General features: G+C 43.6%; 1 protein-coding gene across 1 annotated transcript; it reads left to right on the top strand.

Annotated features, from left to right (window-relative positions):
• Positions 1–3,775: 3,775 nt before the first annotated feature.
• Positions 3,776–6,065, top strand: SLPI (secretory leukocyte peptidase inhibitor). The gene is made up of 4 exons (XM_069546326.1): positions 3,776–3,866; positions 4,503–4,661; positions 5,146–5,295; positions 5,877–6,065. Exons 1-4 carry the CDS (start codon positions 3,785–3,787, stop codon positions 5,879–5,881), a joined length of 396 nt encoding a protein of 131 aa, XP_069402427.1. The 5' UTR covers positions 3,776–3,784; the 3' UTR covers positions 5,882–6,065.
• The last annotated feature ends 16,791 nt before the right edge of the window (positions 6,066–22,856 follow it).

Below are 22,856 nucleotides of genomic sequence, written 5' to 3'. Positions count from 1 at the left end.
CAGCCCTTAAGCTTAGGTTCTTTTTTTCTAACTTAATTTTTTTTGATCTGTGGCATGTCAGACCTTAGCTCCCCAACCAGGGATTGAACCTGTGCCCCCTGCAGCAGAAGAGTGGCGTCTTTACCACTAGACCACCAAGGAAGTCCCAAGGTTCTTTTTTTTTAAATTTATATTTTATAGAAGTATAGTCGATCTATCATTTTTATTTATTATATTGAAGTATAGTTGATTTATACTTTTAAATATTTATTTTATTGAAGTATAATTTATTTATAATGTCGTGAAGTTTAAGTTCTTAGCAACCACATGGTATTGACTGTGTGTATCTTCTTGATTGCAGCCTGAGAGCCCGGCACGCAGTAAGAATTCATTAAATGATTTTTGTGTGAATGAACTGAATAAATGAATGAGTCTATAGTATTTATAAAAGACTTAGCAGCAGCAGCATAGAGTGTGTGAGAGCTAGGCTCAGTGAATCAATCTTGGGTTGAGATCGGGCTTGGAGGGACGAGTGTCCACCCATTATCATTACCGAATAGGTTCTGGGGATCAGCATGGGAGTAACCAGTTTTAGAAATGCTCAGTCTGGTGTCGTGTAGTTCATTCATTCTGCAGCTTCAAGCTTGTACCTTCTCTCGAGGGCCTCAGTCTCCCGCTCCCAGTGGGAGGTTGGTTCTGGATCAGGAGGCAGCAAACATATTCTGGGAAGGACTGACAGTAAATATAGGCTTTGTCTAAAGACTAATTTGAGTCTCTGCCACAACTATACAACCCTCCTACTGTAGTGAGAAAGTATCCTCAGACAACACGTAGATGAATGTGTGTCTGTGTTCCAATAAAAAGTCATTTAGAAAAATAAACAGTTGTCTGGATTTAGTCTCTAGGCTACAGCTTGCTCACCTGACCTTTGAATGCCTTTTAATCTTAACAGTCCATTAGATAGATATATGCCATTCTGTATGGTTTCCAGAATCTTATTTCCCCAAACCGTAATCAAACCCTCAGTCCCTGCAGCGAGAGCATGGAATCCTAACCACCAAACCACCAGGGAATTCCCAACAGTCTATGATTTAAAAACTTAGAACCACATGTACAAAGGACAGAAATGATCAGACAATGTCGTAATCCTCATATAGTGTCCATGCAGACATTGCTAATTGATCACAGAACTCTTCTGATGAGAATGGAGTTGGCTTTTTATAATCAATCACAGATAGAGAACTTTAGCTGGAGCATTCTCTCTTTCACTCTTTCTTTTTGGCCATGCTGTGCAGCTTATGAGTCTTAATTCCCTGACCAGGAATTGAACCCTTGCCCATTGCAGTAGCAGCTCAGTTTCTTAACCCCTGGACCACCAGGGAAGTTCCTCTGTTTCAAACTTTATGAGGCAAATATTTAGAAAATGGCAGATAGTCTCTTGAGTGTGACATTGACGAAAAAAAATAGGAAGAAACCGAGTGGGAAGTCTGGCCAATTCTGTCATTCTTATCCCGGAGTAAGAAGAATCAAATCATCCCCAGGGTGGTGTAAGTGAGAACCAGAGTGCTGAACCTAAGCCAGGCTGTTTGACCCGACTGTGGTATTTCCCACTGATGGAAGTCAGACATTCTGTCTCTCACTTGCCCCACTGAGTGTGCCTGCTAGGAGTGAAAGCCCCCACATAGTAGCTCTCTGGGGCATTTTTATTTTCTTTTTTCTTTTCCCACCATTTTTCTTTAAACTGCACTGGGTCTTTATCCCCTGCTTTGGAAGATAGATTCTTAACCACTGGACCACCAGGGAAGTCCCCCCAAATTTAAATCATTGAGTGACTTCTGCATACAGGTATCAACTGCCTGTCTAGTTGGATATTTTACAAATTAGTTCATGTGGAGCTTGGCAATGCAAGACTCTTGTGTCTATTTGAATTTCCACAAACCTCTACTTTGAAGAGTGAATGGGGAACTTCCAAGCATCAAGAAGTTACATGATAATGGGGCAAGAGTTTGGATTTTGCAGTGAGACAAATTTGGCTTGGGTTCTAGAGAGAATGATCACTCCCTTGATAATTAGAAATCATCTTTCCCTGGTGGCTCAGTGCTAAAGAATCCACCTACCAATGCAGTTGACACGGGTTCCATGATGTCCGATGTCTGATGGGTTCAATGATGTCAATGATCAGGGATTTCCCCTGATCTGGGAAAATCCCACATGCAATGGAGCAACCAAGCGCATGCACCACAGCTACTGAGCCTGTGCTCTAGAGCCCGGGAGCCAAAACGACTAAGCCCACATTCCTCGGCTACTGAAGGCCGTGCACCCCAGAGCTGGTGCTCCACAGCAAGAGAAGTCACTGCAGTGAGAGGCCCGTGTACCACAGACAGTAGCACGCGCTTGCTGCAACTAGAGAAAAGTCCACTTTTTGTCATGGCATGAAATTTGTAGGGGTAGGAGGGGGTAGGAAGCATTCCTCTAACATCTCAAATTACACACTATAACTAAATGTTGATTATAGTGACTGGTGAGCTGCTTTGCCCCTTTAGCTCAGATTCAGTTCTGTTCAGTCATAAGGGAAACAATTCATTTATTCTTTTTAGAATCCTTCCACACCCATAACCTCACAACTCTCTGAGAAGCCTGATTTGTTAGAATCGTCCCATTTCAGTCAGGAAACCTGAGCTCCAAAGAGATTTGTTGAAGGCAGAGCTCTTTCTTCTGTATCTTTTATGTGACAACTGTTTATGAGCACCTTCCGTGTCCAGACACGGAATACGCACTGGAGACATAACAGTATAAATATTGGGAGGGGGGAGGGGCGCAGAGATCAATATCTGTTAGCTGAAGGATTTGCTGTGACCCACCCGGGTTCTTGGAATCTTTTAATCAATGGAAATCGAGGAGCGGTCAGATAAGATTTCTTAATTCAGGCAAGTCTTTATTGGGACACCAGGGAGCAAAAACAAGTAACAGTTTTTCTTGCTCACTTGCTTGGGGGGCGGGTGAGCTGGTCCTCTGTGTGGAGTGCAGGTGCGGAGGAGTCCAGGGGCTGGACTTGCGTGGTCTGGCTCCCTCCTTGGCGGTGCTGTGTGCAGAGTGCCTGTGTAGTACCCTGTTTTTGCTCCACTTCACATCTCAGAAGTGGCAGTTGGGTTTTTGGGCTTTTTGTATCTCATTGTTCATAGTTTGCCCCAACTGCGCATGTGGGCAGTTATTTTTAGTCCCTTATAGATTCTTTGTATTCTGTTGCTCTAGGAGCCGTTAGTCCAGGTGCAAGCACTGAGAAAGGGGTCCCAGTTCCCAGATTCCAGCTTGTCTCAATGTTATCTGAAATTTGAGAAAGAAACTGCATTGAGCAATCAGGATAGAGAGTTTCACAATTCCCTGAGAGTCCAGGAGTGGGAGAACTAGAGGTGCATTTCCCAACATCTTACCTAAAAATCCAGGGCTAAATAGCATCCTTGCAGTTATCCTTTTAACCCCATCTCCACTAACAAGGCTAAGGGACGTGGGGCCCCCACAATGTTCAGGGTTCAGATGGACACCTGAGATAGTTTCCTCATAAGCCTGCCGATCTCCCAGGCCAGCCTCTCCTCTATTTCTTCCCTGGTAGTTATTTCAGTGGCCTTGCAGTCTTGCCCGGGACAGGAATGAGCCACTGTCTCTCTGATATCAAGCTTCGTGGTCTCTGGCTTCCTGTTTATGCCATGGAAGCTGGGAGGGGCCAAGGAAATGCTGGGGAGGCCACACCCACTAGTGAAGGTATAAATTGGGAGGTCTGGCCATCAGCTTCACCCCTGCCCTCACCATGAAGTTCAGTGGGCTCTTCCCCTTCGTGCTTCTTGCCCTGGGAACCCTGGCACTTTGGGCTGTGGAAGGTGCTGAAAATGGTGAGTTGGAGATACCCTGGTACCATCTTGGCAGCAACGTCAGAGGTGGTGTGGGAATGTACCCTTCTCTAGACTGTGAACTCTGAGCTTAGCTTCGGGAGGTATCCCTGGGAGTGTGTTCATGTCCACCTGGGCTCCAGGGTCTCTGTGAGGGCTTCTGAGCATCTGAAAATTCTTCTTTTACTCTGCCATCTGTCAGCCCAGGTCTCGCTCCATTCCTGTTCTTATTCCTCTCTCTCTCTCCCCCTCATTTCCTAGTGTCCAGTCATCAGTCTGACTCTTGCTGATTCTTTCCATTAATCTGTTTTCCTGCCTCAGGCTCTAGCTCTCCTCCTGCCCTGTCAGTTCCATTTATCTGTTTAGTTCCCTCCATCTCCATTACCCTCAGCCTTGCTTACTCCCTGTGTGTAGCCTTTGCTTTTGTCTGAGGCCAGAAACCTTGGCTGGGAGCCCTATGCCTTTCTCCTGACAATGTGTGTGATTTCATCAAGCTTGTCCAGACGGGGACTTCCCTTCGGACTTTGTGGACAGTCACCTGGGCGAGGGTCACTGCTGGAGAGCGGTGCTTTGTCCAGAAGCTGTGATGGCCTACTTATCACCCAGCCCCCGCCAAACTCTTGAACTTCTCTTCAAAAGCTTTGAAAGCTGGGGCCTGCCCTCCTAGAAAATCTGCCCAGTGCTTTGGAAATGAGAAACCCAAGTGCAGTAGTGACTGGCAGTGTCCGCACAAGAAGAAATGTTGCCTCGACACTTGCGGAACCAAATGTCTGGACCCTGTCAACATCACAAACCCAGGTGAGAAGGTGGAAGAGCTGGCAGGGAGGAGTGGAACGAAGGACACAGCCTTGGGGAGACGGGGGCAGGTCCTGCCAGGCCTCCTCCTTGCCGAGAATTGTTGAGCATAGTTTGTCAGGAAGTCATCCAGCCCCAGACAGGAAGTTACCCACTTGGCTGGTAAAGCAGCCAGTCTGCCAAGAGGTCAGTTTTGCAGGTAATAGTCATCTGGTCATTCAGATAGCCAGGCAATGGGCAGCCACCCAACCACTCAGCACTGGAAAACTGGCCTTCTGTGTTGACTGAGGGTTTGATGTCAGAGGAGAAACAGATCCTATGTTCAGCCGGTACTTCTTGGCCTCAGGAAAGACGTGGAGGTCATGGACATGGGAGGATTCTCTCTGCTCAGGCTAGGGCAGGGGCTGGGGCCCAGAAGTGGGCAGGGTGGGGGGGTGCATCATGTGGAAGGCCTAAGCCTTCTAACCCATGACTCTACTCTCTCCAGTTAAGAAGAAGCCTGGGACGTGTCCAGTGATCCATGGCCAATGTCTGATGCTTAAACCCCTCAATCACTGTGAGACAGATGACCAGTGCATAGGTGCATTAAAGTGCTGCAAGGCCATGTGTGGGAAAGTCTGCCTTTCCCCTGTGAAAGGTAAGGAGGGGCTGGGGCAGGCTGACCTCCTTCCCTCTGACTCTCTCTGTCTCAACCCTCTGAAGTTCCCAGCATATGAACAGGGCACTCCTGATCCCAACCCCAAGCAGAGCTTCTGCCAGACTCCGTGGTCTTCAAGAGCCCTCTCTCCCAGGCTTCAGGGCAAGAATTTCCATAGGATGGCTCATGGCTTTGATTCTGTCCCAGCCCTTCTGAGTAAGGGTCCCGGGCAAGTAACTCTCAGTCTCAGCTTCCTTATATGTAAAATGGATATAATGAACTTGAAAGTGCATTGTCAAAAGTACTGTTCAGTATGTGTTATTAAGGTTATTTCCAGGATGTTGTTTAAGGTCTAAGCCCAAGGGACCAGTGGATTTTGAGGATAATCCAGCAGAAGGCTCTGATTTATAGAGTTTTCTAGTAAAATAGAGGCTTGTACTCAGCCTCCTGATACCAAGACTCATTCAACTCTATCAGCACCTTGCTATTTTCTCTATCTCAAGGGATTTCTTGGGGGGAAGAATGTGAAGATGACTTGGCTGGTTCCAATATTGAAGCCTTGATCTCATTTTCTCTCCCAGCCTGATTCCTGCTGTTTGGGAGAGTCTCTGGATTCTTATGCTGTGTGGTGTGGGAATTCCATTTCTACACCCAGGCTTGAATCACTCCGTGGCGAAGACTTGGTTCTAACACCAATATCTTCTTTGCAGAAGAAGCCAACAAATGCCTGTTGACTTATCAATAAATAAATGAGCATGTTTCTCTCTGTACATCCTGCTTCTGTGATACACTGGGGAGGATAAAGTGGGTGGGTGGTGATGAGGAAATATCTGGATAAGAGGCTTCCCTCCTACAGATATGGAGTGGAAGAAAGAGGCTTAGGAGCTAGTCATGAGTTCACATCATAGTTCTGAAAAGACTCAGCTCTGTGATTTGGGACAAACAACTTTATCTCTAACATCTTAATCTCTTAACTTGCAAAGTGGTGATAAAAATCAGTTTCTCGAAGTGTATGGAGCATTGGTATGTGCAATGCAAAATGAATAGCAATGTTACGGGGCCAGTGCAGGCTCTCAAAAAATGGTGGATACTTGCCTTCTGTGGTGATCTTGAGCCTTTTTCATTTCTTCTCTCTCCCAAGACACGGCTTCTTCTGTCTTAAAATAAGTGTTGAGCAGAACAACATGAACTGATTATCAGTCCTGTGGGAGGACTCCAGACGCTTCTGTCTGTCCATTGTATTGGGTTGACCAAAACATTTTGTTCGCATCTTTCCATAACATCCTGCAAACAAAACCCCAATTTTTGCCAACCCAATATATTGGTATCAGAGTCTCCAAGGAAAGCGAAAACGTAATCAAGGTTTGGGTGAAACAATGCTTCAACCCCATAAGACACTTCCACAGTGGGCTTTGATCTCCCACGACCAGGGAGTCTCTCCTGGCAGCTGACGCTGGGCGATTTACCTACATGCGCTCCTCTCATGTACTGGTAAAGGGACTTCACCCTGTTCTTTCCTTGCTGAGGACAGATACAGCTTGGGGTTGACCAGATGCCCAAGGGCACACACACTGACACAAAATGAAGGAGCATGTGTTGAGGTTGAAACGGGAAGATATTTCTACACATGCAGTAAGTCTGGCACAGGCTGTGTGGACTCTTTATCTCTTGGTAGGCAAGTATCATATTTCAGGTCAAAGGCCCCTTCTTCTGCAGTGGGGGATGCTTGAGACTGCCTTTCCCAATAATAGGAATATTGTCACAGTAGGTCACGTGGAACATATGTTCTTGGCCAGAAACACAGGAGGGTGATATTGTTCTCAACTCAGTGGAGCGGAAAGTAATAAGAGCTGAAATTCCTAGAGCTAGGGCCAAGTAGGGGAATTTGCTCCGCATTTTTCTGTGCTCTATGGATTCTAAAGTAAACAGAGAACTTAATGATTTTTTTAGAAAGACAAAACAAAATTGTAATTCAATTTTCTGAAAAATGGCATAGGTCGAAGAAAATAATCCATCCTATTTGAACCAATATACTAAGAGAAACAACTGCAAGTATTAAATTCACCATTTCAGAGATGAGGGAAAAGGAGAAGAGCCACTGAATTCATTTTATGAGCCATTCATTTCATGTTAATTTCATATATTTTATTTTATTCATTTTAGCCACCCTCCAAGTTGACTTCCAATGATCCTCACCTCTTGGTATTCACACCCGAATATGGCCCCCTTCCACATTTTTGCACAGTTGGTCTGTGTGACCGATAAAGCTTTGCAGAATGATAGATCATTATGTCCTTATGAGATCAGATCATTAAAAGAGATTGGTTTCCATTTTGGGAGGCTGTGCTCTCCTCAATCACCTACTCAGGCAGGACTCAGCTGGCATGCCATGAGGACATTCAGCCCTCTGAGGAAGGTCCACCAGCATGTGAGCGACTTGAAGATAGATTTTTCAGTCTCCATCTAGTCTTGTCCCAGCAAACAGCTTGATTATAACCTGTGAGAGACCCCAGATCAGAGCCATCCGGCCAAGCTGTTCCTGGATGTTTCTTTCTGTTACCAAATGTTTTATTGTTAACATTGGTTATCTACATTAAACAAGGTGGGAGATGACAATGCTGGTTTATGTTAATGTTGGTGGCGGGATAACACTTCATCACTTACACATAACCACTCAGTTTTATTAATAAGTTCACACAAAGTCTAAATAAAGCTTTCCAAAAATCCACTGTATAATCCTTGATCAAAATACAAATTACAAGAATTCAGATTTTCTTGTTCTTTTGATAACAATCTGAGAAATGTGATTTTTATAGTTTACAAAACAGACAGTAACTATTTATGGTTTACAAAATGGATGGCTGTACCTTAATTATATGACCTTTTAGGGAAGGGTCACACATACTTTCCTTGGCTATCTATGAAGATTCTTTATTTCAACCATGTCAGCATATATTTATGACTTCTATCTATTGCTTTCAAGAAGACACATGAGGATTTCAATAAACCTTAATTCTCAGACTGTGAGATGATGTTAATGGTTTGAAGATGCTATTTTGGGGCAATTTTTTATGTAGTTATAAATGACAAGTTTTCTGAGGTTAGTAAAAATTTGATACTACAATCAGATACTCTCACCTGTAGAAGAAAAAATAATTATGTGCCAATTTTGTCTGCTCTGAACAAAGATGGAAACATCTTAAACAAAATACTCAACAGAATTCAGTAAGTTTTAAACAGCTCTCCTAAAACTGAAATGTGAATTCTTCAATAAAATTAGGAATGGAAATGGGGATTCCCCTTGGTGGTCCAGTGGTTAAGACTCTGAGCTTCCAATGCAAGGGGCATAGGCTCAATCCCTGGTCAAGTAACTAAGATCCCACATGCTGCATGGCACAGTCAAAATATTAAAAAAAAAAAAAAGGAAATGAAAGGATAGAAATTAATCCAAAAAAAGGAAAAAACAAAACAAAACTTTGTAGCAAAACCTACACTAAGTTGAATTTTCAGAGGTATTGTCATTAAAGTCGTAATAGAATGAGTCACCACTATTTTTCAACAGTGTATGAGATATACAAAAGTATGCAATGAGATAAAGGAATAAAATGTGTAAGGATGAGAGAAGCTTATTGTTATTATTGGCAGACAGTGTCATTTCCTACATAATAATTTAAGACTTTCAATATAATGGATGAAGTTTCATTTCATTGGAATTGTGGGATATAAAGTCTATACAAAATTCTATGGCATTTCTCCACATTACCCAAAAGCAGTCAGAAATAATAAAAGTAGAAGTAAATAATCCCAAGAAGCAAACCCTACAATATTCCTAGGAACAAATCTACAAATTATGTCAGAACATCATGGGTTAAAAAGAAAAAAAAGAATTTTATTTGAAGGTCTAAAATAGAACTGAATAAATGGAAAATTGATGTTTGTGTTTGGAAAGACTCAATCAGGTAAAGATTGCAACTCTTTAAAAATGGATTTATAAATTCAATAAAACTGCAATAAAAACCCCAATATGATCTTTAAAAACAACTTGGCAAAGTTATCCTACAGTTCATATATTAGTATAAAGGCTTCAGAAGAGCCAAGAATATTTTTTAAAAGTACAAGAATGGAAGCTAGCCATACCACATATCAAAATATTATTACCCCTCCCTCGTGAACCTCCTTCCCACCTCCCACCACATTCCACCCCTCTACGTTGTCACAAACCACCATGTTTGAGTTCCCTGCCTCATACAGCAAATTCCCACTGGCTATCCATTTTACACACAGTAATGTATAGGTTAGTTATGTATAGGCATAGCTAGTAATATGTACATATTAGTTATGTATAGGCATAGTTAGTAATGTATAGGCATTCGGTCCCATTACTTCATGGCAAATAGATGGGGAAACAGTGGAATCAGTGGCTGACTTTATTTTGGGGGGCTCCAAAATCACTGCAGATGGTGAAATTAAAAGACACTGCAGCCATGAAATTAAAAAATGCTTATTCCTTGGAAGGAAAGTTATGACCAACCTAGATAGCATATTAAAAAGCAGAGACATCACTTTGTCAACAAAGGTCCATCTAGTCAAGGCTATGGTTTTTCCAGTGGTCATGTATGGATATGAGAGTTGGACTATAAAGAAAGCTGAGCACCAAAGAATTGATGCTTTTGAACTGTGGTGTTGGAGAAGACTCTTGAGAATCCCTTGGACTGCAAGGAGATCCAACTAGTCCATTGTTAAGGAGATCAGGCCTGGGTGTTCATTGGAAGGACTGATGTTGAAGCTGAAACTCCTATATTTTGGCCACCTGATGCGAAGAGCTGACTCATTTGAAAAGACCCTGATGCTGGGAGGGATTGAGGGTAGGAGGAGAAGGGGATGATGGAGGATGAGATGGCTGGATGGCATCACCGACTCAATGCACATGGGTTTGGGTAAACTCCGGGAGTTGGTGATAGACAGGGAGGCCTGGCGTGCTGCGGTTCATGGGGTCACAAAGAGTCAGACACGACTGAGCGACTGAACTGAACTGAATGTACAGGTTTCAGTGTTACTCTCTCAGTTCCTCCCTCTCTCTCGTTCCCTCACTGTGTCCACTACTCTGTTGTTTATGCCTGTGTCTCCATTGCTGTCCTGCAAGTAGACTCATCAGTACCAATTTTTGTTTTTAAGTTCGCACTAACAACTTTCACTGAGTTTAATAGTAATTTTTAATGTAGAGTATTAGGCTTCTAGCTTCCCAGGTGGCTCAGTGGTAAAGAATCCACTGGAGAGAAGAGCCTGGAGGGTTACAGTCCACGGGATCACAAAAGAGTTGGACATGACTGCGCAACTAAACAACATTAGGGTTCTATCCGAAGAGAAGTAGAACAGGTAGGACCAATAGGAGATATAAATATATATATATTTTTTCATAGCAATATGTGTGTGTATTTATTTGCTCTTATGACAAATTAGCTCATGCAGTTATGGAGGCCAAGTCCCATAATCTGCCATCTGTAAAATGAAGACCCAAGAAAATCAGTGGTATAATGCAGTTTGGGTCTGAAGACCTAAGAGCTGATGGTATAAATTTTACTCCAAGGGCAGGAGACAAAGAGGTGAGATGTCCCATCTCACGCAGCTGCTGCTAAGTCACTTCAGTCGTGTCCAACTCTGTGTGACCCCATAGACGGCAGCCCACCAGGCTTTCCTGTCCCTGGGATTCTCCACACAAGAACACTGGAGTGGGTTGCCATTTCCTTCTCCAATGCATGAAAGTGAAAAGTGAAAGTGAAGTCACTCAGTCGTGTCCGACTCTTAGTGACCGCATGGACTGCAGCCCACCAGGCTCCTCCATCCATGGGATTTCCCAGGCAAGATTACTGGAGTGGGGTGCCATTGCCTTCTCCCATCTCATGCAGAGAGGCAGAAAAAAGGTAAAAATTCCTCCTCCCTTCACCTTTTGTCCTAGTGGGCCCTCAACAGTTTGGATGAGGCCCACACACACTGAGGAGAGCAATTCACTTTACTGCTTGCCAGATGCAAATGCTAATCTCATCTGGATACAACACCGCAGACACACCTAGAAATAATACTTAACCTGTGCATTTCGGGTTGCATAACCAGTCAAGTTGACACATAAAATTAACCATTACAAGTTGACTGAGCATCCATACAGATCTCCTTAAACCATACTTAATCTTCAAGTAAAGATAATGACAGGGTCATAATCCTGCCAGACAGGATACAATTATCCTGTATAGAACCCAAAACACATTCACTCCATTCCCAGAAGAGAAAGTAAAGCCCTTGAGTGATATTTACTTTCCTCCTTCATATCCAGTAACTTAAACACTCTGCTGTTAAAATTAACAATACATAAATACTACCATCAAGTCATCTTATGTTACACGATAAGGTAACAAGAGAGGAAAGAAAGAAAATAAAGAAAATACGCACACATGGGTTCATAGCAAAATAAGGAGGAAATGTCAAGACTATTACAGGCCTCACACGTGTAACTGGTCACATCTTTGGAGCCGGTATTTATAGTTACTTTCTTCCACTGTCCTTCTATAGTCCTTTGTCTTCATCAATCAATGACTTAATTGCAGAGTAAAATATATAATATTATCAAGTCTCTATGAGATCTCCTGTATTCCAGACATATGCTTCTACACCTTCAATGTGGAGCTGTAGTCCAATTTTCCCTGGTAGTTACTCCAGCCAACACCATAACTCTCTTCTTTACCTGTTGTTTTAGAGACATGAGGAACCCAAAGTAGTCAGATGGTAGTTTTATTTTATTTATTATTCTTTTTTAAATTGTTGGTTGCACTGGGTCTTCATTGCTGTCAGGCCTTTCCCTAGTTGCAGCGAGCTGGGGCTACTCTTCAATGTGGTACATGGGCTTCTCATTGCGCTGGCTTCTCTTGTTGCAGAGCACAGGCTTTGGGCCCAGGGGCTTCAGGCTGCATCTCACACTCTCTGGAGTGTGGACTCAGTAGTTGCGGTACCTGGGCTTAGTTGCTCTGCAGCATGTGGAATCCTTCCAGATCAGGAATCGAACCCATATCCTCTACAACAGCAGGAGGATTCTTAACCACTGCACCACCAGGGAAGTCCTATTTTATGTATTTCTTTATTTTGGCTGCACCTGGATGGCAGTTTTATTTTATTTTATTTTTCCAGTATAAAATGAAGCTTTATTTTTTAAATATAAATGTATTTATTTTAATTGGAGGCTAATTATTTTACAATATTGTATTGGTTTTGCCATGCATCAACATGAATCGGCCATGGGTGTACACGTGTTCCCCATCCTGAACCCCCTTCCCACCTCCCTCCCCTTACTATCCCTCTGGGTCATCCCAGTGCACCAGCCCCAAGCATCCTGTATCCTGCATCGAACCTAGACTGGCGATTTGTTTCATATATGATATTATATGTGTTTCAATGCCATTCTCCCAAATCATGCCACCCTCGCCCTCTCCCACAGAGTCCAAAAGACTGTTCTATACTTCTGTGTCTCTTTTGCGGTCTTGCATACCGGGTTATTGTTACCATCTTTCTAAATTCCATATATATGCGTTAGTATACTGTATTGGTGTTTTTCTTTCTGGCTTACTTCACTCTGTATAACAGGCTCCAGTTTCTTCCACCTCAGTAGAACTGATTCAAATGCGTTCTTTTTAATGGCTGAGTAATGCTCCATTGTGTATATGTACCACAGCTTTCTTATCCATTCATCTGCTGATGGACATCTAGGTTGCTTCCATGTCCTGGCTAGTATAAACAGTGCTGCGATGAACATTGGGGTACACGTGTCTCTTTCAGTTCTGGTTTCCTTGGTGTGTATGTCCAGCAGTGGGATTGCTGGGTCATAAGGCAGTTCTATTTCCAGTTTTTTAAGGTCTCCACACTGTTCTCCATAGTGGCTGTACTAATTTGCGTTCCCACCAACAGTGTAACAGGGTTCCCTTTTCTCCACACACTCTCCAGCATTCATTGCTTGTAGACTTTTGGATTGCAGCCATCCTGACTGGTATGAAATGGAAGGTCATTGTGGTTTTGACTTGCATTTCTCTGATAATGAGTGATGTTGAGCATCTTTTCATGTGTTTGTTAGCCATCTGTTAGTCTTCTTTGGAGAAATGTCTGTTTAGTTCTTTGGCTCATTTTTTGATTGGGTCGTTTATTTTTCTGGAATTGAGCTGCAGGAATTGCTTGTATATTTTTGAGATTAGTTGTTTTTCAGTTGCTTCATTTGCTATTATTTTCTGAAGGCTGTCTTTTCACCTTGCTTATAGTTTCCTTTGTTGTACAGAAGCTTTTAATTTTAATTAGGTCTTATTTGTTTATTTTTGCTTTTTTCAGTTCAGCCGGATCACTGCTGTGTCACCTAGTGGAAACGTTCCTCCCTCCAGAACCAGCACCTCCAGGCCAACAGTGCACTAAGTCAAGGGGTCGAGAAGGTAAGATTTGCTAGTGGCTCCCTAGGGGTCATAATGCGAGGTGCCCCTCCATCTCTACCTCTTGATTTCTGAACCCACGAATCCTGATTATGGGAGAAACAGCAAGATATATCAGACACTGATTGAGAGCAGGGACAGCCTTTGAGAGAACCTTGCCCCAGCCCTGCAAGGTATTGTCATCTGGCTGGCACTCCAGCTGTCTTCAAAAGGCTGTTTCACTGTTCTATAAAGTTAGTTGTTTGAGAATGATGGTGAATTCCATGAGCATGGGCCCACTGCCACACTTCTTTTGCTGTGAAGTGAGTTCTTTGATCAGAGCATTATTGTAAGGCAAGGTGGATAAGGCATTCTGTAAGTGCATGTCTGGTAGTTTTGCATACAGGGAAACATTGCATACAGGGCAGGCAAATTCATATCCAGAGTGTCTATTCCCTGATGTCCCTTCCATGATGCAAGTGGCCTGATGTAATCAACCTGCCACCAGGTAGCTGGCCCATCACCCCAGGGAATGGCTCTGTACTGTGCATGGATGTTGGCCTCTGATTCTGGCAGATCAGCACTCAGCAGTAAACAACTAATTATATTTCTATATCCCAGAAACAATTAAAGATGAACTTTTTACAGTCACATAAAAAATAACTAAGATTAAGAAAAGATGTGCAAAATCTTTATGGAGAAAATGATGACATTTTTCAAGAGAAATTAAAGAATACCTAAAGAGAAAGAAAGAGATACCATATTCATAAATTGCAAACCTTAAGGATTATGCCAAAGCCTTTGCGTGTGTAGATCAAAATAAACTGTGGAAAATTCTGAAAGAGATGGGAATACCAGACCACCTCACCTGCCTCTTCAGAAACCTATATGCAGGTCAGGAAGCAAGAGTTAGAAGTGGACATGGAACAACAGACTGATTTCAAATAGGAAAAGGAGTACGTCAAGGCTGTATATTGTCACCCTGCTTATTTAACTTCTATGCAGAGTACATCATGAGAAACGCTGGGCTGGAGGAAGCACAAGCTGGAATCAAGATTGCTGGGTAAGATATCAATAACCTCAGATATGCAGATGACACCACCCTTATGGCAGAAAGTGCAGAGGAACTAAAGAGCCTCTTGATGAAAGTGAAAGTGGAGAGTGAAAAAGTTGGCCTAAAGCTCAACATTCAGAAAACTAAGATCATGGCATCTTTTCCAATCACTTCATGGGAAACAGATGGGGAAACAGTGGAAACAGTGTCAGACTTTATTTTTTGGGGCTCCAAAATCACTACAGATGGTGACTGCAGCCATGAAATTAAAAGATGCTTACTCCTTGGAAGGAAAGTTATGACCAACCTAGACAGCATGTTGAAAAGCAGAGACATTACTTTGCCAACAAAGGTCTTTCTAGTCAAGGCTATGGTTTTTCCAGTAGTCATGTATGGATGTGAGAGTTGGACTCTGAAGAAAGCTGAGCACCAAAGAATTGATGCTTTTGAACTGTGGTGTTGGAGAAGACTCTTGAGAGTTCCTTGGACTGCAAGGAGATCCAACCAGTCCATCCTAAAGGAGATCAGTCCTGGGCATTCAATGGAAGGAATGGTGCTTAAGCTAAAACTCCAATACTTTGGCCACCTCATGCAAAGAGTTGACTCACTGGAAAAGACCCTGATGCTGGGAGGGATTAGGGGCAGGAGGAAAAGGGGACAACAGAGGATGAGATGGCTGGATGGCATCACCGACTCGATGGACATGAGTTTGAGTGAACTCCAGGAGTTGGTGATGGACAAGGAGGCCTGGCGTGCTGCGATTCATGGGGTCACAAAGAGTCGGACACGACTGAGCGACTGAACTGAAATGAACTGAATATCATAAAGATGTACTTTCCCCTGATATATTTATCGATTCAATACCATCATGAATAAAAATTCCCATAGGTTATTGTTGCTTTGTTTGCATGTGTGTGTATATTGAAGAAGCTATTGAAGAAATGTATTTGGAAAAGTAAAGAGACAAGAATAGCAAAAACCTAAAGGAAGACTATAAGAACAAGACAGGGACATCCCTGGTGGTCCAGTGGTTAAGAATTTGCCTTTCAAAGCAGGGGACTCCAGTTTGATCCCTGTTCGGGGAACAAAGATCCCACGTGCTGTGCAGTGTGACCATAAAAAAAGGAAGAAAGCAGTAAAATTTATTCTACAAATTATTACAATTTAGCATAAATTGAAGTAAATAAAATATTGTGATATTGGCAAAGGATAGACTCACAGACCAATAGTATACAACAGAAAAAAAAAAAAACAGCAATGTGAGCCAGGCAGCTTTAATATGAAACTTATAACTAAAAAGAGAAAAAAGAAAGCTCTAGGACTGAGGGAGAGTAAGCAGTCAAGGAAAGAACAAACTTGCCGGAGAGTGAATCCTCTCCAAGTTTAAGATTCAGACTTATCAGAGAGGATGTGGTGGCAGTCCGTTGGTTGCCAGAGAAATTGGTTGGCTAAGTTTTCCCAAACCAGAGCTGGTTCACAGTCCGAGGGCAGAGGCCAGCTCGGGGAGCTGGAGGGATGCTCTGGGCAGCGGCCTGCTGGGGGTGCTATTGAACTAACTGGGAAACCGCGACCAGAAAGCAGCAGCCGCTGGGTTGTCCTGGGATCTCTTCTGGGAGCTGGCTAGGCGGGGTTCCATTGAACATCCCTGCTGCGTGAGCTCCACTGGTGGGCATCACACACCAGGGTAGTGGTATCAGAGCAAGAAAAAGGAAGGCACATCAGAATCAGGAAAATGAGTCCCTTTCTCCTCCCTCCTGTGTCCGTCCTGTGCGCACTACTGATAAAGATTAATATCATGTCAGCTGTGCTGTGCTTAGTTGCTCAGTCGTGTCCAACTCCCTGCGACCCCATGGACTGTAGCCCGCCAGGCTCCTCTGTCCATGGGTATTTTCCAGGCCAGAATACTGGAGTGGGTTGCCATGCCCTCCTCCAGGGGATCGTCCCAACCCAGGGATTGAACCCAAGTCCCCCTAATTGCAGGCAGTTTCTTTACTGTCTGAGCCACCAGGGAAGCCCAAGAATACTGGAGTGGGTGGCCTATCCCTTCTCCAGGGGATCTTCCTGGCCCAGGAATCAAACCGGGGTCTCCTGCATTGCAGGCAGATTCTTTTTACCAGCTGAGCTACCAGGGAAGCCCTCATGTTGGTTAACAAGGGAGAATGTTCCCATATTACAAGCCAGCATTCAAGGATGGATTTGGAGCTGAGAAGCAATAAATTCGAAGCTCACCCAAACAAATTAGAATAAAGAGCCCCCAAACAGTCCCCTTCACATGCAGGAATTTGATTTATGTCACAGGTGACTGGCAAACCAGTAGGGAAAAGAGAGTGTTTTCAATAAATGGCACTGGGGCAAATGGTCACCTCCCCGTGCACATTTTCAGAAAAGAAGGAGAAAGAAGAGAAACTTGATCACAACCTTTCATAGCATGCAAACAGTTCCGAGTAGACAATATGACAGGCAAAGCCGTAAAATGTTTAGAATGTGATACAGGATAATATTTTCATGACCTCAGTATAGAGAAAGATTCTTTAAAGAGGACACAAAAATACTAATCATAAAGAGATTGGTAAGTTTGACTACAATAACATTTAAAATTCTGTTTAACAAAATATCCTGTTAGGAAAAGGAAAAGGTGAAACACAGGTTCACCGATTGCTCCCTGCTTTTCCGACCCTGGGGCCTCTAGGAAGCTAGGGGCAGATGAGGGAGGTTGCTGCTATTTAGAGGCATGGTCCTGGGAAGTGAAGGCTTCAGGGTACCCGAAAGGTCTAGATTGGACAGTTGAGGACTCCAAGCCCCATTTCATGGGAGCAGCACTTATTTCAGAGAGAGAATGTCCAGGCTGTCCTGTCCTGCCCTTTTCTGTTTCACCCCATCCTAGCACTACTCTCACACTCCCAGATCATAACTTTTCTTAGGTTCTGGGCAGGTGCTAACAGATCAAATTTTCTCATGAAGCATAGGTCCATGCCCCTAGAGATCCATCTCCTATTGCCTAGTGATTTTTGAGAAATCACAAATTCATGTGCCCATGAAATTCATAAAGGTTTTCAGTTATGCCTGCATGTGTGTGTCTACAAGCCTGTTGTGTCTTTGTGACATGCCTGCTTGTGACTCAGAGTGTGATCCATAGACCAGCAGTGTACTTATTTGGGAGCTGGAGAAGTATAGCATCTCTGGCCCCATCCTAGATTTATTAAATCAAAATATGTGTTTTATCGTTCTTATACACATTCAAGTTTGATAAGCCTGGCATATCTGTTTGCAGCTGCCCAGGAGAGCTTATATTTTATTTAAGAGAAAGGGTCAGTACTCAGAGGCTGGATGCATTGGATTACATCTGCATGTTTATGGGCACACTTGTGTGTCTGTCTATATGTGTGTTGTGTATCTTTTTCAAAAGAGAAGAGCGTTTCCTAAGGGCTGATTATAGGCCAGGGACTCTGTAAATTCTTTATTTTTTTTTTTAACTGTAGAGTAACCATCACAGGTCTTTAATTTATTATTTATTTTGGCCACACTGCGAGGCATGTGGAATCTTAGTTCCCTGACCAGGAATTGAACCAGCACTCCCTGCAGTGCAAACATAGAGTTTTAACCATTGGACCACCAGGGAAGTGGCCACACTGTAAAATTCTTAACATTTGTATCCTCTGCCTTGTTTGAGTTTCTTGAAGGCCTTGGGGAAAACAGAGAGTAGGGATGACTGGTGTTGAAAGCCTTAAAAAATATCCAAACGCTTTGACTTGGTACATTTCACCTCTAGGTATCTGACCTCAGAGAAATCGGAATTAAAGAAAACATGACTCATGCAGAAGGATTTATACATACCCATAATCGTTAATAGAAACCAAGAACTGGACACAACTGGTCTGTCCATTGGAGTTACAGAAATGACCACAAAGCCCTGAAGAGGACAACAATGTGATCATGAACTGAGGTCAGCTAAATAATTGTTTCCTGAGTGGACTTTCCAAGCCGAATGCACATTGTGCCCGAGAATTGACAGACGTGGCTCCACTCTGATGAAGGTCAAGATATTGATGAAGTTGTATGACATTGGGAAATTGTTCTGTAACATAGACCAGAAAAGAGGCCATGAAATATACAGCTGAAAAAATGAGCTGGAAACAAAACAAGTCACACTTTCCTTCCAGATGAAGGGTGGGGAGGAGGCAAGAGACCTGCCTGAGGCCTCGGACAAGAAGCCTGGGCACGTGGTCCTGTGAAAGCCTTGACTTGTCTTCTCTATAAATTGTTTCTTATTCCCCATAGATTGCGAGAGTCACCATTCCAAAGGAACAAAAGGGCTGCTTTGTGAAATAAGGTCAATGCTTGGTGGGGGAGGATGGCTTTGCAAATTACAGGCAGGTTTAGGAAAATGTTTCTCTTTGTGTAGATTTAGCCTACACAATCTGACAAATGTTTATCCTTCCTCCTGTCATCTCACCCACCCAGTATTCACTGGACATGTGCACAAATCAAGATTATCTGAATTGAGCAGGTAAACTGGGTTGGGTCAGTGCCCACTCTGGATAATTTTGGGAAACATGGAATGCTAAAGACCTCACCAGATCATCCCGCTGTATCCTTTCCTTATCTCCAGCGAGGGTTATTCCGGACTGAGGACCTCAGGCTCAGGGAAATACAGTCCAGCCCATGTATCATCTTGCAGCAGAGGGAAGAGGCCAAGCCCTGAAGGGAAATAAACTTCTGAGTTACACATATGCTAAAGAAGCAGTGGTACTTCTCCAGTTTTTTTGACAATGATCACTTTCTAAAAAGGAAACTCTTATCAATGAATTTAAAAATAGTTGTGTCTAGAAATTCCTTCTGCTTCCCTAATTCTTTTTCTTTTTTTTAAAAGACTTAACATTTTTAGAGTACTTTCAGATTCATAGCAAAATTAAGAAGGTACCAGGTTTCCCTGGTGATCGGTGGTTAGAAGTCGGCCTTGTAATGCAGGGGACACCGGTTTGATCCCTGGTCTGGGAAGATCTCATATGCTGTGTGGCAACTAAGGCCCTGCACCACAGCTACTGAAGCCCGGGTGCCTAGAGCCCTGATGCACAAGAGAAGCCACAGTTGGAGAGCAGCACCCGCTCGCTGCAACTAGAGAAAGCCCACGGGCAGCAACAAAGACCCAGTACAGTCAAAAATAAACCAGTAAGTATTAAAAAGAAGATGCAGAGATCTCCCATATACCCCATGCCCCTATACACATGTATGCTGCTGCTGCTGCTAAGTCGCTTCAGTCGTGTCCGACTCTGTGCGACCCCATAGACGGCAGCCCACCAGGCTCCCCCATAGACGGCAGCCCACCAGGCTCCCCCATCCCTGGGATTCTCCAGGCAAGAACACTGGAGTGGGTTGCCATTTCCTTCTCCAATGCATGAAAGTGAAAAGTGAAAGGGAAGTCGCTCAGTCGTGTCTGACTCTTAGCGACCCCATGGACTGCAGCCTACCAGGCTCCTCTGTCCATGGGATTTTCCAGGCAAGAGTACTGGAGTGGGGTGCCATTGCCTTCTCTGATATACATGTATAGCCTCCCTTATTATCAACATCCCTCATCAGAGCGGGGCATTTGTTACGATCAGTGAACCTACATCGAGACATCACAATCACCCAAAGTCCATCATTTACAGTAAGGCTCTCTCTTGGTGTACACATTCTATGGGTTTGCACAAATGTATAATGACATATATCAGTCATTATAATATCATACAGAGTATTCTCCAAGCCCTAAAAATCCTCTGTGGTCTGCCTATTTATCTCCCCTTTCCCAATCTCTGGCAACCACTGATCTGTTTACTGTCTCCATAGTTTTGTCTTTTCCAGAATGTCACAATGATCATTTTGCCTAATCTTCCTTAGGTTTCCTGGAAAATGGTCTCAGGGCAGATGCTTATGTGCGGGAGGTTTGCTAGGAGCATACCGAGAAGCAGCATCTGTGAGAAGTAAGAGAAGCAGGGCCGGGGAGAAGTGGAATTGTGATACATGGCAACAAAGGCTCAGCCAGTTCCCTGGAGAGCTCTGAGTGGGTTGGGGGGGGAGGGTCCTTCAGAGGTGCCCTGAATCAAACTGTGGAGCTAGGCCTTTGTACCCCAACATCAACCAGTCAGTGGATACAGATTATCCCTGGGAATGGGGTGTAACTTTGGATGAAACAGCTCACTATGGCCCAGGGAAATTCCCAGGGAGGGACTCATCTGTGAGTGTCAGCAACATCCCAGCCACAGAGAGAATGAGTATCTTCATCCCAAGGGTATCTGACAGCCCACTACAGTATCCACTATATAGTCTGAAAAACAAAAAAAAGTAAACTCGAAATAAAGAAAAAGAATAGGAGGCTTGGAGATAAAGATACTGAGCTCCACCAGTGACTTACTCTATGATCTTAGGCATATCTTTTCTTTGGGTCTAGGTTTTCCCATCTCTACATTGAGGCAGGGTTATTGGACTCACTGGGACACTCCTAACTCACAAGCACCATGTGAAGCCCCTGCCCTGGATGCTGACCACAGGAGCTGGCGAAGATGACCCTGCGATGAGGCTGAGAGGTGAAGAAGGGAACCTGTCGTCACAGGGAGGTCATCAGACTTGATGAGGGGGCCCATCCCACTGGGACTTTCCCTCCAAGCTGCATCTATGAATCATTAGTTCGTAAAATAGCAGAACAAAGTGGAGCCTTAAAGTTCAAGGGGCTCACCCCTTTTTATACAAGGAGTCAAGGAACATGGCCAGTGTTACAGGCTGAGTCAGCAGCAAGCTGGGAGTCAACCTCTGTTCCCGAAACCTAGTACATTTATTGGTGCACTTATTTATTCACTGGTTTCTCAACATCCACATTGCCTTTTCCTTGAGAGACTGAGTCAAAGCTTGTTTTGGCTCAAAGAAAGAGATGCCCCTCAAGCTAACTTCCCTGAAAGGAGAGCTATGTGAAAAGAGTTGGAATGAAAGAAAATCTGCCCACCCTCCAGCATTCTTAAAAAAGGAAGAAACCAAGGGACTAGTGATTTGAGCACAAAATTCTGTCAGTCAGTGAAAGGTAGATTCAAAACTGACCAAGAGGATTGGGAGGGCAGACATTCTTTTAAAACAGTAAGGCAGAAACAATTAGCCCTACGGTCCAAATATTTCATTTTAGATAAGCTGGTTGACAGTAAGTTCTAGCCAGAGTGGAAGACCGCTGGGAGACCTCACTATTCACAAAAGTTTTTTGATTCCTCCCTTTTTCAGAGCCATGTCTCACTTCCTTCCCCATGCCAGGAATGGCTGAGCCCAGAGTTCCTACCTTTCAATTTCTACAGAAACCAAAACCTCTAACTTCTTTAGGAGATACCTGAGTAACAGGCATACACAGACCTAGCCCTGGGAATCTAATTGTTCTTCTCACAGATATTTTTTTTCTTGTAAGTTTTTTTAAATTATTAAGTTATAAGAATTATTATCAGATACATAATTTGTAAACATTTTCTCCCATGCTGTGTGGAGTATCTTTCACTTTATTGATGCTATCTTTTGAATCACCAAAGTTTTAAATTTCAATGAAGTTAAATTTATCTCTTCTTTCTTTCAGTGTTTATGTTTTCAGTTCAGTCACTCAGCTGTGTCCGACTCTTTGTGACCCCATGAATTGCAGCATGCCAGGCCTCCCTGTCCATCACCAACTCCTGGAGTTCACTCAGACTCGAGTCCATCGAGTCAGTGATGCCATCCAGCCATCTCATCCTCTGTCATCCCCTTCTCCTCCTGCCCCCAATCCCTCCCAGGATCAGAGTCTTTCCCAATGAGTCAACTCCTCGCATGAGGTGGCCAAAGTACTGGAGTTGCAGCTTCAGTATCATTTCTTCCAAAGAAATCCTAGGGCTGATCTCCTTCAGAGTGGACTGGTTGGACCTCCCTGCAGTCCAAGAGACTCTCAAGAGTCTTCTCCAACACCACAGTTCAAAAGCATCAATTCTTCGGCGCTCAGCTTTCTTCACAGTCCAACTCTCACATCCATACATGACCACAGGAAAAACCATAGCCTTGACTAGATGGACCTTAGTCGGCAAAGTAATGTCTCT

Source organism: Ovis canadensis, chromosome 13 (genome assembly GCF_042477335.2).
Source record: "Ovis canadensis isolate MfBH-ARS-UI-01 breed Bighorn chromosome 13, ARS-UI_OviCan_v2, whole genome shotgun sequence".
NCBI lineage: Eukaryota > Metazoa > Chordata > Mammalia > Artiodactyla > Bovidae > Ovis > Ovis canadensis.
Note: the sequence above shows the minus strand (reverse complement) of the source record. Positions and strands in the feature narration are given on the sequence as shown.